Here is a 16223-nt window from a genome sequence, read left to right as displayed (position 1 = left end):
GCTCTGCGCCAGCAGGAGCACCAGGCAGTGAGGGGCTGCGGGCGAGAGCTGGGGGCTCCGTGCTGGCTTTCCTGCCCATACGCACCAGGTTACAGCAATGCACAGGCGTGAGTGCTTCAAGGCCACACTGCAGGTTTCCTAAGGGTAGGGTAGGAGTAATTTATTTTTGATTAGCTGCAGTGACCCTCAGAGGGGTTAGACATCACGGAGGCAGGTGCATCCCTGGGTGCGGCAGACGAGAGGGAGAGGATCCCTTCTCACCTGGACCTGCTCTGCCCTGGGAGCTGCCTGCCCTAACACATGGCAAGGATCTCAGCAAAACCCTTCCCCACCTCAGACCGGCCTATTAGAAACTACAGAAAAGTAGCGTGCTGACAAACTCCCCCCTTAGTCTCTGCCCTTCAAAAGAAAGCCTCATGTGCAGCTGAAACTCCCAGCTCTGGTATTTGCAGCCTTGATAACGGCCTTTTAAAAGCACATGTGGTGGTGGTGAATCATAGAAGGAATAAAAACAGTCAACGAAAAGCCTAAACATCATACTTTTTCACCCCTACGGGAGCCCTGTTTCACATAGCAGAGACCATTTTCCCCACAGCACTTGTTCGTGCCAGTTGCTCCCAGCTGCGTGGAGCAGCTCTCTAGCTAAGTGTGAGGGGACAGTCCTGCTCTGGGGGGCTCTGCCTCCACCACCTCCGGAGGCCCCTCTGAACTCCATTGCTTGGGGCACAAATTCAAGCTGTCCAGGCTTTAGCTGCCGTAGCTTCCCGCATTCGTGATGCTCTGCACAGCCCCCAACCAACCCAAGTGCAACCCTTCCTCGCTCAGCATCTCTTATCTTGCAGAGCAGCAGCCAGACGTTTCCTGTAAAACCTATTATGCGGGGTCATTTCCCAAAGTTAATCACCGCTCTGTAAGAATGTGAGGGGCTGGGAGTGCACAGAGAGCGTCAGGCAGGGAAGGGCAGCACAGCGCCGCTGCTTCCTGGGCTTGCGATGCTCCTGGAGGCAAAGTCAAGTCTTGAAAACATTCCTCAAAAAAGTTATGATCTACCCATTGAATGCGGAACCACCGGCAGCTGTTGGAGTGTCTTGAGAAAAGCCCTGCAATATTTGAAGCCCATGTGTTTTAATCTAAATATGAAACCCTCAATTATATTGCTATTGTGGGGTTACACAGCAGTTGCAGCTTTGTAACTACAGTCTAGATGCTACATAGGGTTAATATCCTTCAATTACACGTTAATTTCTTGAAATACATTCTTACCTTAAAGACATTTGAAATTCTCTGGTACATGGAAAAATTCGGGCCAGGGGAACAACTATAACCACTTGAGCCGAAATAACCAGCGTAGTACAACTTCTGAAGTGACACCTTTGACAGTTTAATCATAATTATCTGATTAAAATGATCCAATATTCCCCTAGTAGTCTATCTGCTATTTTTCGTACACAAGATTTTGCTTTAAAATGCCCGCTAACTAGAGTATATTTCAGCTAATAGATGAAACCAAGCACGTGCTTAGAGACAAACTATGGCTGTTGAACAAAAAACAGCTTCTAGTTTTATGAAGCTTTGTTTTGTCTCAGCTACTTCTTATCAGAACTTGTTTCCTGTAGTCTTTGTAAACTCGGTTAAAACATCTGCAGTCTCAAGGGCAACCTGCAGGACACTCAAATGTGCAAGGACAAGTGATTTCAACTCAGTTTCAAGCAAAAAGAAAACAAAAAAAACCAAACCAAAAACTCACCTCGATTTAGCTCTTTGTCTGACTCTTTTCAGGGCTCAAAAAAGCCCGTCCCCTCTTTTCTATATTAAGAAAACCTTTAATGCAACTTGTTCAATATCTGCTACCTGGAAAGCCACAAAGTCTATTGCTGCCACCTGGGACGGCTTTTTGGATAGTTCAAAAATTGTGCGTTCCCATTTGACACTGGCTAACATTGCGATGCCAGATCCGCAGGTCAGTTCAGGGCTGCTATCTTTCTCGGTACAATTTCTCTCATGCTCGTTGCACAGGTAGGTTTATCAGAAACAACCTATGGGTACCCACAGGATGTGGAATCACCACAGCATTTTTAGCAAAATAAATGGACAACTAAATCTCCTGTAACAATTAAAACCTACAAATAGTCCCAATGAGGCGCGTAGGTGTAACATTAGAAGACTAGCCTAAACACATGAAAAACTAAGCTTAAAACTGCACTTGCAAATACACACGCTCATTTCTTTGAAAGGAACAAGTGTCACTGGTCAATGGGAAATGCTTCCTTTACCAGTAGCGTTTTCCCTGAGATTTTAATTATTTAGGACAAAGGCATAAAATGTGGTGCATGTTAAGAGAAGCGGTGTGTATAACAAATAAAATTCCATCTTCCCATAATCTCAGGTTGGGAATGTCAGTTCATAAGCATCTGCCACAAGTTTATGTATTTTGTTTTCTCTTGCCTGGTGGGTAGGCCTTCCCCCTCCCTTTTACTTTCAAGCGCGGAAGCTCTCGAGGGGGCTTCTGCCCACCAGCACGCTCACCTGCCCCTGAGCACAAAGAACAGCAGACACTTCTCCGCGCATCTGAAAGCTGCTTTTAGGCATGGGAATGCTCACGACCTTGAATCCAGCCAGCATAACAGCCAGCCTTTTCAGACATACTTGTATCAACTCTCAATTGTTGTAAAACATCAGTTGAGTTGTGAAAAGATAGAAATACAGAATCTTTCCAAAGGAGTAGTAGCAGCAACAAGGTTTAAAGATTGCCAGGGTTTTCAGCCCAGTGGTCGAGTTTCACATTTCAGAAGCAGAAACTGCGTAAAAGATTTTAGATACACACAGGTCAGGAAAGTACGGACTCATTTGGTACCAACACCCAAACTCGCAGGCTTCAAGGCTGAAATCTGAAGCAGGCACCAACTAAAAGATTACATCTAATGCAAGAGCTTTGAAAGAGACTCACTCATTCATAGGGAAAGAAGCATTGCGACAGCGGTAGGGGGAACGGGCAGCCTCAAAGCCAGCAAGGCAGGCTAGAATACATCCACCAGAAGATTTTTAAAATTAGTTTAAAACATCCTTCAGGCGGGCAGGGAGCTGACAGAGCTCGGCAAAGGAGGTAAGGAGGTGAGGCAGCGTAGCAGAAAGCTACACTTGCAGGAAGTCAGGAAACCAACTCGAACTCAACAGAAGTTTGAGAAACCTGATCTGTGAGGACAAATGGTTAGAAGACAGAGTAATTCCTAAGGACGGAAGTTTTATTCAACTACAAGAGCCTTCCGTCATCACTGACAAAGCTACCTACATACATCCAATTCAGAAAGCTAAACGTCAGGTTGTTTCTTTTTTGGATCAGCCTCTCCAATTTCATGGTGTACAGCTCAAGCTTTTATCTTACCTGATAATACTCTATCATTACAGAGGTGTCTGTAACAACAAACTCCATGGCAGATGAAAAAAGGTGCTTTCTTCCACTGAACTTTGCTTTTGGTACAGAACAGATGTAGTTCTTTATGACTGTAAGAAATGAAGCATTGTTTTAAGTAATTACTGGTTATTTATACAACCAGGAAATGAACAAACTGTTTTCTTATGACTTGGAACAAATCAAACCAACAGAAAAAATAAAGAAGGGTTGGTTGGTTGGGTTTTGGGGGGGGTATTTTTTGTTTGTTTGTTTGGTTTTTTTAAAGTTAGCAGCACATGTGCGTGTGTGGAAACAAGACCACATACAGAGACAGCCAAGTAAGTGTCAATATAAGAGATCTGGCCACTGGCTATAGTGGGGAGGAATAAAGTTTAAGATTATACAACATCCAGTTTAAGATTTTTTTAATCCAGTTTATTAAATATTGCTTTTTGGGGACATGTTTACAACAAGCCCAAATAAATTGTTTAAGGATTCAAAGCAGTCATATTAAAATACAGCTTCAATATAAAGTTTGTCACAGTTTTACAGTATTCAAAAATGACAGACCTGCCTTAAAAAAAGACTATTACACCAAAACATAAGAAAAACAGAAAAACAAACAAGTTTGGCATTTTCATAATCTTTATAGTATAAAACAGAATATTAAATCTATTACCAGCAAGCTGATACTTTGATCTATTACCTAGTCTGAAGTGTCTCCCATTAAAACACACTATACAACAGCACTATACAAAAGTCGTGGTGATACTCATTTTGATGAAAGTGCATCCCTGAAAGTTTGCCAGTTTATTATAGTTAGCTCTTAAAAAAAAAAAAAGGTAAAATTAAAACGTCCTCTTTTAACCGAAGGCTTTACTTTTTTTTTTTTTTTTGCGGTTTTGTCTCACTTTCAGCCTTCTTTTAAAAGTGTCTACGGACGCCCACCAGGGGGCAGCGTAAGATTAACCATCAAATCACGAACGGCTGCAAATATTGTGCATTCACCTGGAACAGGGAAAAGAGACAGGTTAGCATCACTCCACAGACAGGGCTTCACTCTAACAAGCTCGCGAGGCAGCGCGTTACGCCGGCTCCGACCACGCCGGCACAGCTACTGCCCGGTACGGGCAGGGGTTGACGATACGTGGCGGCTGCGACTCGCAAATCCCAGCGACCTCCAAGGACGTCAGGATTTGTAATGATTTTAACTGAAGTAGCTCCGGCTTTCCCAGCAGGACCCGCTCTTGTTGGTCATGAAATTGAAGGAAGCTCTTAACTTTTAGTTGCCTTTGAATGTCAGATTGAGTCTGTACTAGAATTTATCATACATGGCACTGCAATCCCGATTTTTCAGCATGTTGTTAATTAAAAGCACTATATTTTATTAAAAAAAAAAAAACCACCCCCACCCCCACTTTTCCAAGTTCTATTTTGTATTGATTAAGAGCAGAAACTAAACCAAAATAAAATATTTTTTCCCATGGAGGCACAGGTAAAGTGATCTCAGAAAGACAACGTACTCGCAATGAGTCAACATTTTACTGAAAGAGCTGGAAGATATTTTCTGTCCTGAGCCTAGTTTTGGAAACATTTCTAATTCCAAGACTGGGCAAAAGGCAGAAATTTGTTTCTTTCAACCAAATCGCTCTGGCTCTATCCTTGACATCTAAACAGCAAAATAAAATACAGAGGAAATGGACTTTTGTTTCAAACAGCTGAGATCTAATACAGGGAGGAAAAGCCAGCCACAGCTGTCTCAAGTTTTGAATACCAGCATTTTTTGACCAGAACACACACACACATTCTGAAATAGCTTTAAAAAGTTAAAACCAATAGAATCAGAAGAGTTGAATTAGAACAAGAGGTGAGGTATTAGGCAGCTGTGACTTTCATCTACTGTTTCCCAGTAAAAGAATACAGTTAATAGCCACTGTCATACCCTGGTCACCGTGGGCTGAATTTTTCCTGCATATTTCAAGAAAGATCGATTAGAAGACATTGAATTTTGTTGCTGAAGGAGCAACAGTGTGAGAAAGGAGATAAGAGCAGAGCCTGTTGGGATGCATTAACCCTCACTGAGAAACTAGGGATTCCCAAGATTATGTTGGGCAAGGTTTTATCACACCAAAGCTACAAATCTGGTCTAAATACCATCCACTGCATCACTGAAAAATGCTTAGTTGTGAAGTGCTTTAAGAAATATCGCGAGTCCCTTGAACTCCTCTCTAGGGGTCACCTCCAGCATCTGTAGGGACTTGCATTTCCTTACCAGATTGATGCCCACTACATAATGCAGGTTGTAGGCTTCTAGCTCAGGTTTAACCCTATTATTCCAGGGCATTGATTCCACCTCAGTTCATATAATTATTTCCCCAAAATAAAATATTTTTTCCCATGGAGGCATAGGTAAAGTGATCTCAGAAAGACAGCGTACTCACAATGAGTCAACATTTTACTGTTAAACACAGCAGAATGTGTTTGCCCACAGATCTGAAAAGAAAACTCTTCCAGAAGAACTTACTTTTCAGGCACTACCATTTTATTAAGAGGAAAATTAAGCTGAATACAAAATACTTTCTCACAAAGAGAGAAAGGTAAAAAAGATACAGCCAAAACGAGGCAACACTGATTATGGGTTACAACGAAAGTGCCAGTAATATCATACGTGCATGATGGGAAGCCCTGGTCCTTTCTGACTGAAACAGTGGAAAAAAATCACTTAACCAAGCAAATTGCAATTAGTGCAGCAGAAGAGCTAACACAGGTAGGAAAACCATGGGTACAGCACAATAGCATCAGAAGAGAAAGGATATGCATCTGGGATGTCCCATGTACTGCCGTTGCAAAAGAAGTTTCCCAACTCCCTACTTTCATCTGTTGGCTCTCCTATCACCTTTCAGTGGCAAAGAAAAGAAGGTATCTTATTCTCTTTTATCAGATACAATAATGTAAGTAAGAACACATGAAGTTGCATTTCAGTTGTTCTCAGGGAAGATCCTACTTTGGCTGGCTGGTGGTGGTGGAAATAAATAAATAAAGAAATGAATAAATAAGCAAACCCATACAGACTCATTCTTTCTGTTAGAAGTCAGAGGAAACACTACTAGAAATGTCCTCTGCTCAGCTAGCTACATTCTTCTTTGCCCGGATATGGTCCTGCCTGGGGCCACGAGCTCTTTTTATATGCATTTTTTTTCCTCTTTCTATAATCTGCTCCTTGTACTGCATTCCCAGACTACTCCAAAACTTGTGTGATGAACAAAAAACTGTCTATCCTACCTATCTACTGATCATCAGAAGACATCCACCTGGGATACTCAAGAGCAGCTTTGACAATTACTCCCTATGCTGCGCTGTTTTGTGGAGGGTTTACCTTAAAACACTACTTAGTGCAATAACAAACAGCAAAACAAGTAACTCCTGCTCCCCACACTCAGGGAACTCAGTGGGGAAGCACCTCCCAAAAGAAACACCTGAAGTTTAGTTAACATATGGTGAAATAAAAGCGCTATACAAACAACAGTTCTGTACCACATACAGAACTCTTACAGGCAACCCCACGTGGCCTCAAGACTATTCTCTCTATTTACCTACACTATTACTATATGTTAAACAGAAAATGCATGTTAATTTAAATCTCACCACAATTTTCAGAAATGTATGCATATCCACACCAATTTAAGAAAAACATTGCTCATGTTCTAGCAATCGAAATAAACCATCAAGCATAGTTAAAATTACCGCATAACGACGAGATCAACCATTATACAGAATAGAAGTATAATTCAACTTCTGGATTCACAACTTCCATCTATTCACTGGGTTATTGGAAAAGGCTTTGTTCTTCAGCATGTAACTACAGCAGAATTGAAAGCTATTTTTCTTATGAGCCATCTGTGTATTAGGACCCCAAACCACTGCTTACAGACAACATGCTGCCCAAAGAACCTGCTACTGTTGTTCAATGTTTCAGATATTAAAAAAAAATAAATATAAAAAGCATGACAAACAAGAGGGAAAGCAAAGCACAGCGCCGCTCACAGTGCACTACCTATGGGCCAATGAACATTCAGAACAACCTATTTAGCTCAAACACTTCACAGCACGTTTGGTGGACAGAACTGTATGCGCCTCTGTTAGTGTACACACTGACAAAGGAGGATACAATCACTCCAGTCACTTTTTCATTATTCACAGCACATGGACAAGTTCTGATAACTATTTTAACATCCCTTTATATTCTACTGTTAAGCTCAATCGCTTCCTAATTAACCATGAAAACTGACACTTGACCACAGCATATTCCTTGTGACTCATTCTGGGCCCATTTGTTAAAAAGTATGACTCCTGCTGCGCAGGAAGAGTTGGGCCAACAAGAGGTGCATTCTATCACTTGGGCAGAACAGCAAAATCCAGCCTGAATTGCCAGTGTAACCTTCTGCTGTGTTGCCAGTACTTGCTATCAAGATACGTATTGCCTGTCACATCAGGAGTTTGTAATCACTAAAGAAGTATGATAGAAACCAAGAAGAATTCAGACTTAAGAGAGGTTTAGTTTTACACTGGAGATTTGTCACAGATGTCTGGGTGAAGAGAATATATCTACTGGACATGTACAGTACCTGGTCGTGGTGAATTCAGTTCAGCAAACCTCTTTAGAATATTGCTAACCATCATTGGAGCAGCAACAGAAGAGTTCTGCTGCCTGGGAATGTCAGCCTGTTGCGTTGTACCCGAAGCCATATCATAAATAATTGGGACAATAATACTAACAGCTTCCTGTGGGACTGTTGTTTTCTGTGTTAGCTGGAGCTGCGGGGAAAAAAAAGAGGTGTGTTAAATTGAATGACCACGTACTTCAGTCCGAATTCTGATACAGCTGAATTCTAGGCCTAGAGACAGCATGCACTTCCAACCCCTCGGTTTTCAGACATCAATTCTGTAACAGAGAATCAGGTGTAGACTATTTCCTTCTCAGAAGCACCCTACAGTGAGCATTGCCTCAGAGATGACACTAATACAGATTTGTTCTAAACATCTCACTCCTGCTACCCTTCCCCAGCACCACTAATGTGTAGATCACTTAATTTAGGTGGCTAGTACCTCAGGGAAGAACAAAACACCCAGAAGTTGAGCACTCGAAGACACCTGCAGCCCAGAGGGAACTGAACTTCATATATATTTTCAACACCTCTCCAAGAACACGAAACATGAAGAGTTGCTGTGCTTTTATAAGAGGGAGAATAGGAATACTAACTGAACTCATTACAGGAGAGATGCACACAAACCTAGGCTTCCGAATGGCAGAACGTTTTTAGCTATTACAGTTGTCAGATATAGCGTGCTTATGTTTTGCCACTAAGCCGTGATGACTTCAAAGACATGCAGCCCACAAAATTTTAAAAAAGATAGCTCTACTTACAAAAAACAACATTTTGGATTTCAGCACAACAGCAGGTGTTCCTGGAGGCGCAATTGGCGGTGCACTGGGAGGAATTGTTAAACAAAACTGCACGCTCCATTTCAGCTGACTTGCCTGATCAGGGAACTGTTTAGAAAGAGCAGTGGAGAGAAAGAACAGCAAAGGTCTCACATCAGTGGCACACACAGCTACGGACTAGGGAAGCGTTAGAAAGTAGAATGTGCCTCTCTAGCTCAACTTGCAGATGTTGCCAGGTTTAGTGTAAGTCTGAATAACTCTGAAAGAATTGAGCATAAGGCAAACAAGAATACAGTCAGAAAGATTCCAGCCAGCCTATGCAAGTGCCTCCTGTGCAGTAACGTGCCTGCAGTTTCTCAAAATCATCAGTTTAAAGGAGATATTTTGGGAGTTTCCAGGAGAGCTAGTAGTAAAATGAAAACTTCTTAATTAACACCAAATAATATATATATAAATTTAGAGCAATTTATGCGGTTATAAATAAAGACAAAGCACCTTTTTTAAAAAAAATATAACAACCAAAGTTGGGTGAACTAATAGAACGGCTAACTTACCAGCTCAAGTTTCATGATGTGTACACAGTCCCTGAGGATATGCGTTGGAGCCCCTAGTAATTTTGTGAAGGCTATTAGGGTGTTTGCTTTAAAAGGTGGTCCTGCAACCTGAAGACAGACACTAATTAGCACTGCCTAGTTAGATAATAGCTATATCATTTAATATGGTAACCCGCATGCACAGCTGTTGATTTTATGTTTTGCAGCCCTTACACATGTCAATGAAAGCCAGCAGTAGCACTCAAAACACCACGAGAGATTAAAAGCAATTTGCAATAATTTAAACATTAATGATTTGAGTACATACCCTTGTTTCAAAGAATTTCTCCAAAACTTGTAACTCCTCCGATTTCCACTGTCCTGTATTTTCAGGTGTTACTTTCAGTTGCAGGGTCTGATTGGTTTTGGGATTGAGAGCAACCCTGCACTTCAGTGCCTCTGTCTTAAACATAATTACACCTGGTTCATTGGAGTTTATTAACTGTAGCTGCATAAAAAGAAGTATGATATCCAATCAGCCATTTGTTAAATAGCATCAAGAGACAAGCACATTCGCTCCCAAGACTGTAGTGATCTATCTGTCCTCTTTCCAGAAAGAAACATGTGATACTTGTATACAGTTGAAAGTGCCTTGAGAATGAAGATTATGCAAGATTTGGCTTCTTTCTCTGTCACTGAATCAATGCCAAAGAAGTGAAGGGGTGCACACTGTCTGTCCTAAACCCTAAAGCAACATTCATGACTAAGTAGTTCAGTTATTGTCTACTAGTAACTAATTTCTTGGGCACTCCTGCCAAGTAGTGGCATCCATAGCAACCCTGTGCCTGGTCACAGCCTTGCTATCATATAAGTTATCAAATTTCACCTGACCAGTCAGGCTTTCCTCTTCTAATTTGTGTGGAAAAGACGCATAACTAAATGCTTTTTCTATATTTTGACACTTTAGATGACAAGTTTCAGACGTATAGCACAAGTCCAACAGAAAATACTTGCTGTACTTGAAGCATTTCAGTTTGTGCCTGATTTAAAAGACATGGAGTACAGAAGCATGAAAAAGAACAGGTGTGAAGTCATACTTGCAGGTCAATATTAAAGCAACCTAAACCATACCGTTTCCTGTTGTATGATCCTCTGAAGATGCCTCCTCATAATAACTGATCCAAGGAATCGCTCAAGGGGGGAGCAAAGATAGCTGCCAGCTAGTCCTGGCACAAGCCCAGGGGTAGGAGAGGGCAACAGCAGAATATTCAAGGCACTGTGGGTAAGGATTGTAGGTATGGATGCTGCCCAAGAACGCTGAGGTAGTTTACGAGGTGGAGGCATGCTAGTCGGCATTGCTTGGGAACCTAGTGATATGGAAAAAGCATTTGCAGTAAGGAAGGATTTAAGCTGAAACATAAGATATGCATTCACTTTACTTGTTGTGACTACGCAAGCAATGAGTTCTCTGGGCCGAAGCTTAATCCTTCTTATTTAAGAATCTGGCTGCTTAGTGATAGGCAACAGACAAAGTAAGTCAAATAATTAAGTTTCGACCCTCTACCCATGCAACGAGTCTCAGTAACGTTCAAATCCTACCCCCTTTTCCTCTTTCTGCAGCATGCCAGCAGATAGCAGATTTGTACTACTCAATGAGATGCCAAGATGGCTAAATCAGTTGTGCAAGAGCAGCATTACAACTCTGTGATGTGAAAAGTTAGTATTTGGGTAGGCAAATACACCTATCATTGCTTTCATTCCAAAGAATTTTCTCTCAGTCACGGAGCTCAATAGTTTAAGACTAATTTCTGCAGTGCAACATGAGGTATCAATCCCACTGAAGCTTATGCTGCATGATTTAACTCGTTTTCCAATTTGTTACAGAAGACGAGCACAGAATAAAGGCTTCATTTCCTTAGCTATTTTACTGCACAAGGGCAGTAAGGACTGTTAGGCTGACACACAAAACTACCAAGAACAACAGAACTAGAAATGGTACATGTGAGTGTTTCACAGTCGTTACACTGATAAAGAAACCTACTTGTTCCAGCTCGTGGGGAATGAGATGCATCTGGGACAGGTGAATGAAGGGAAGGGTTGGCTGGTGACATTCCAGGCATTCGTGCTGCTGGTGATGGACCAGAGACCTGGGGAGATCCTGGCCAGTTCCCTGCACGCTGACTGGGTGACATCATGGTGTATGGTGAACTTGGGTCTATGGTACCTACAGATGTTACAAAACCATTACTATCTTTTTAAAAAGTACAAGGTTTTCTAATCTAGATATCTAATAAAAGGCTTACCAAAATCTTTAAAGCATGAAAGTGTCTGCAAGCTTTTAGACTACATTTTACAACCATATAAAAAACATAATGAGGCGAGGATGGGGGAATCAAGATACAGATTCGAGGGGTTTCCAGTTTTTTTTTTTTTTTAAAGTTAGATAAAATTGAGTGTTAAAGCCAATCAGCATATTCAACATATAACAGGGTCTAAATGAAAAAGAGCTCTTGCCTGTAGACTTGGCCTTCTACTGTTCCTTAGGAAATGAAAGCCTCAGCTAGACTGTTCCTTATCTATTCAGTATCTTGCAGTTACCTCTGCAAAAGTATCTTTGGCTTTGTACGCTGCTATAAAGACTGATCGGAATAAGCTGCTTAAACACTCTGTTGTGTATCTATCTCACTTTGTTCATCTCGACAGTTAAATTGGTGTACTAAAATTACAGTCTGAACTTTATTGTGATCTATGGAATGGTTTCCAATGCACTGTGATTACAACAAACAATTGTTTTGGCAGCTTTCCAAAAAACCTTAATAAAGGAAACAACCAAAAGGCACGTTGTTCGCATATATGTATGTCAAAGCAGGAAGACTCTGACAATGTTTTCAGACTGCAAGTCTTCGACTTTCTAACCTGTTCCAGTTATTTTTCCAGGAAATGTAAGCAGTAAAAATACATTACCTTATCCAAAAAGAGACAATGCTCATTAAAAGCTGCAGCCATTGTTGTGCTACAAGACCACATGGAATTTCCCCACATTAGTAAGCAGGAAATAGTGACTGATAGTCAATTTTTAAAATGTTAGGAACATCTCAACGTGCCATGCAGCTACTTTTGACGGCTGTTGAAAGTTACACCACATATATGAAAACAGTTACTTAAGCCAATTACAAAACATGAATATTTCTCAATTAACTTAAGTCTGCTCTGGAAGACTTAATTTCAAGAAGCAGACGTGCTCTCCCTGTCATCATATATTCACCTGCCAGTAAAGAACTCACCATGGGGGCTGGCAAAGTTAGCTGTTTGTCCCATTGTGATTCCGAGAGAGGAAGGTGAAGGAGTTGGACCAAAGGACGCTGGTGATGGTGCTCTTAAAGCTCCGCTAGGTGAACTTGCAGCATGCAAATTTCCTAATCAAAGACATCACATTGCTCAACATACACATTTCCTATTTTCTTTTAGAATTTTTTCTATCAACTGCTACAGCTATCTCAGTTTTAGGGAAACAGCAAACAAGATTCATGAGAATTTGTTTTTGCACTCAAAGGCTGTATTTCATACATGCATGAGCGTTATATTTTCCAGATTGATTCACCACACAGAGGAAACTTTCCAAGATATTTGGCTTGAAGAATGGCATTTCCCCCCTGCCCAGCCCTTCCCCAAATTTAAATATTTTCAGCTGTTGCGCTATAACAGCTGGGAGCAGAAAGCAGAGCTTTGGTGATGAAAAGCTGTTCTGAAAAAGCAGGTATTCAAAATTAACTAGTTTTGAATGAAACAGTCCCAAATATTACATAGCTAAAGATGACAGTTTAGCTGAATTTTTTAAGCTTCAAAATATTCTTTCCAAAACATGCATGGCAGGACTTTGCTGTTTTTCCACAACATAAGGTGTGTTCTCTTGGCTAACTTGAAGCTTAAACACACCTCAAATAATAGAAAAAAAAACATTCACACACACGAAGAGTTGCCTGTGTATTTCCAGTAAATGATTAGCACGCAAACTCTCAGCCATCTTACCTGGTGACTGTGTGTGCATCATAGATGGAGATGGTGTCACTGTGTTGTGATAGGAAGTGGGTGGTGATGTAAGAGGATATGCTCCTGATGCTCCTGCCTGTTTTGCAAATGGCTGGAATTGTCAACACAGGACAACGAAAATCTTTGATCATTTTGTACTAAAACTAAAGTTAAGTATGTGCAGGGGAATACTAATGAGAGTTTGGTCCCTACCTATGAAATCTGATAGGTCCATCAACATAGTTATTTGATTCTTTGTATCACCTTGTTCAGTGCTCACTGCTTTTTTTCAGGGACTTTTTGTAGTTTTTCCTCAAGACATGATACCTTGGCACCTCATTGCTTTTTATCTGCCACTCTATAACAGAGAAGCCTGCTGACTCCCCCTCCCATCTTTTATCTTAAGCAGTCACTTTCCCTCCCTCAGTACTCTGCTTCTAAGCCAGCGAGCCTCATGTGAGCTTCCAAAGCTGCTGTTCATATGCTATGGGCTGTTTACACTGGGAAGAAAAACGGCAAAATAAATTAATACATTTTGCCCCAAGACAAATTCTGCAGCAGAGCAGTTTTATAGTCTCCCTTTCCATATTTTACTGCTAATCCTTTTAGAAAGTAAGTTCTTAAAATCCTACAGTTGTGCAAGACAATAAACATTTCTTATTTTGCCTGGAGGGTACCTGTTGTTGTGGTTGCTGTGGTGGCTGCTGGGGTTGAAGCTGTGATATCAAGGAATCCATCATGTCTCCTCCAATAGGAGAAGGTGGGTTATCATCCTCATTTACAGATCGTCTTCTTGCATCCTGATTGCTGTCAACAAACATGTTCAGGAATGTCTGTGGAAAAATCAATTTTGTTAGCAGTTTCCTCATTTAAGTTTTATTACATAAATGAGCACAGTATTTGCTGAGCTCTAATGCTATCTTTATCGGTTACAGCACATAAGAAACAGGTGGAGCTCTAGAACTAATTACTAGTGGGCATTCATTATATACAGTATGAATAGTCTGCAAAATGTACCAATTCATAAACAGAGCTTCTCAGTCGATATTTAAGCTTAATTTCCTGTTTTATTTTGTTTTGTTTTTTTTTTTTAAACAAGTAACATTGCTTATTAACATGAAATATCTCTAGTTAATGAAATACCAACATTTTTCTTTTTTTCCTTAAAAATAAGGAAAAGCCTACATCTGGAAACAGCTGTTCCAGAACAACTCATCAGTATCCAGAACCTACTGGGCTGTTGTACCACACCTACAATTGCCCTGTTTGGGCAAAAATGCCCAGGTCACCTCCTCCATAGCATTCTCTTGTACACAGAGGAATCTGCGAACCCTCTTGAACTACTTCCTCCTCCCTCTACCTCCCCAGTTTTTTTCCCTTGCACTTTTCCACTGGTATCTCCATCCCCTTCTTCTTCCCACTAGAGTTTGTGAAAGATGTAGAAGTTTAGCATCAGGTAAGTGCAGTACCAGAGAATCAGCGTTCAGCTGCGACTGTCAGAAGAAAAAATTAGCAAACTATCCTCTTTCACAGTGGGTGTCACTTTCCAGTATTTCAGTATAACTAGCACTGGTACAAGCTGTCCTCAGCTAAGGTGTTCTGTCAGAGTGTGCCCAGATTAATTTCTCAAGAAGAGCAAACCAGCACTGTATTCAGAAGCTCCTGTCACTGTATCCACAGGCTCCTGTCACACTCCGATGGAAACTGTTTTAAAAACAGAAGTTTCTGTCTAGAATCATCCGAGGTGGAGTGTTTCCTCATCTGCAACATATAAGCACTGTCCTGCCACACAACGTATTTGTGAGGAGCAGTTGTTAATTCTGGAGAATACATCTAGACTGCTTCAGCAAGTTTTAACAAAAGGATGCCTGAAGTAGCCTCTACATTATAGATAAGAAAAAAACCCCCTAACATTTGATGCTGGTTTTGTTAAAGGAAATGTTTTACCTCAAACTAATTAAGAAATCCACACATAAATCAGAAAATACCTTCCATGCTCAGAATTTTGGAAAGATTGCAGCTCTTCACAAAAAAGTATCACAAAACTCTTCACATCAGACCCATACTTCAAGTTAGAAGCTCACTTATATACCAGAAAACACAGAAACAGTCACCTTTAATCCAGGCGCAGGGTAAAAACCTTCAACTATTTTGCTGTTGTCAAACAGACTGTATGCCCCATCACGTATCGCTACAACACCACGACTCCGGCAGTAGATGTCAATGCAGTACATGTTCCTAAAAGCCAGCCTAATATGCGTGGGTGACTGCGGCAGAATTGAGAAACACTGATAGGCAGTGTTGGTGCGTTGAGTCAGACCCAGCATGGGCACAGTTGGAAGTTTGTTGATGGCATTTAATGGAGCCTGAGTGTCAAACAAAACCTGAGAGAGAACAGATATTGAGAGATCAGGTAGCTTACATTTAAGTAAAGGTCAGGGAAAATGGGACATGGGGGGGCGGGGTGGGGGGGAAGGACACAATCTTCCCCAAGCCACCTTCTGTCAATGAGATCCATAAACAATCATAACACACACATGTAATTTCGAAGAGAACAGTTTGATTGGAATTGAGCTCTTCATTGTATTTTTCTTGAGAGAAGTTTTTAAAAGGTTACCTGTAACAGCTGCACCACATTTGGCGTTTTATTAAACATCTCCTGGAGCTGGTGCAAAATTGTGTTGTGACAATTACTGCAACCTGAGTTTGGGCCAACTGTTCCCAATGAAATGTGGAACTTCTGGAGTATGGAGTTCCACTGAATGCTGATCTGCAATTTCAAGAACATAAAATGGTCTTGGAAACTAGAACAACTACGAGGTTATAA

General features: G+C 41.0%; 1 protein-coding gene across 1 annotated transcript in view; it reads right to left on the bottom strand.

Annotated features, from left to right (window-relative positions):
* Positions 1-3804: 3804 nt before the first annotated feature.
* MED14 (mediator complex subunit 14) overlaps positions 3805-16223 on the bottom strand; it is a 37887-nt gene continuing 25468 nt past the window's right edge. Inside the window, exons 20-31 of the mRNA XM_064473212.1 lie at positions 16014-16166; positions 15511-15780; positions 14074-14229; positions 13397-13508; positions 12652-12783; positions 11409-11591; positions 10499-10734; positions 9696-9875; positions 9389-9496; positions 8817-8942; positions 8017-8206; positions 3805-4399 (exon numbers count right to left, since the gene is read on the bottom strand). Of these exons, the coding sequence (XP_064329282.1) occupies positions 4326-4399; positions 8017-8206; positions 8817-8942; positions 9389-9496; positions 9696-9875; positions 10499-10734; positions 11409-11591; positions 12652-12783; positions 13397-13508; positions 14074-14229; positions 15511-15780; positions 16014-16166 (1920 nt within the window). The 3' untranslated portion in view covers positions 3805-4325. The remainder of the gene's footprint in view (positions 4400-8016; positions 8207-8816; positions 8943-9388; positions 9497-9695; positions 9876-10498; positions 10735-11408; positions 11592-12651; positions 12784-13396; positions 13509-14073; positions 14230-15510; positions 15781-16013; positions 16167-16223) is intronic.

Source organism: Phalacrocorax carbo, chromosome 1 (assembly GCF_963921805.1).
Source record: "Phalacrocorax carbo chromosome 1, bPhaCar2.1, whole genome shotgun sequence".
NCBI classification, from domain to species: Eukaryota; Metazoa; Chordata; class Aves; order Suliformes; family Phalacrocoracidae; genus Phalacrocorax; species Phalacrocorax carbo.
Note: the sequence above shows the minus strand (reverse complement) of the source record. Positions and strands in the feature narration are given on the sequence as shown.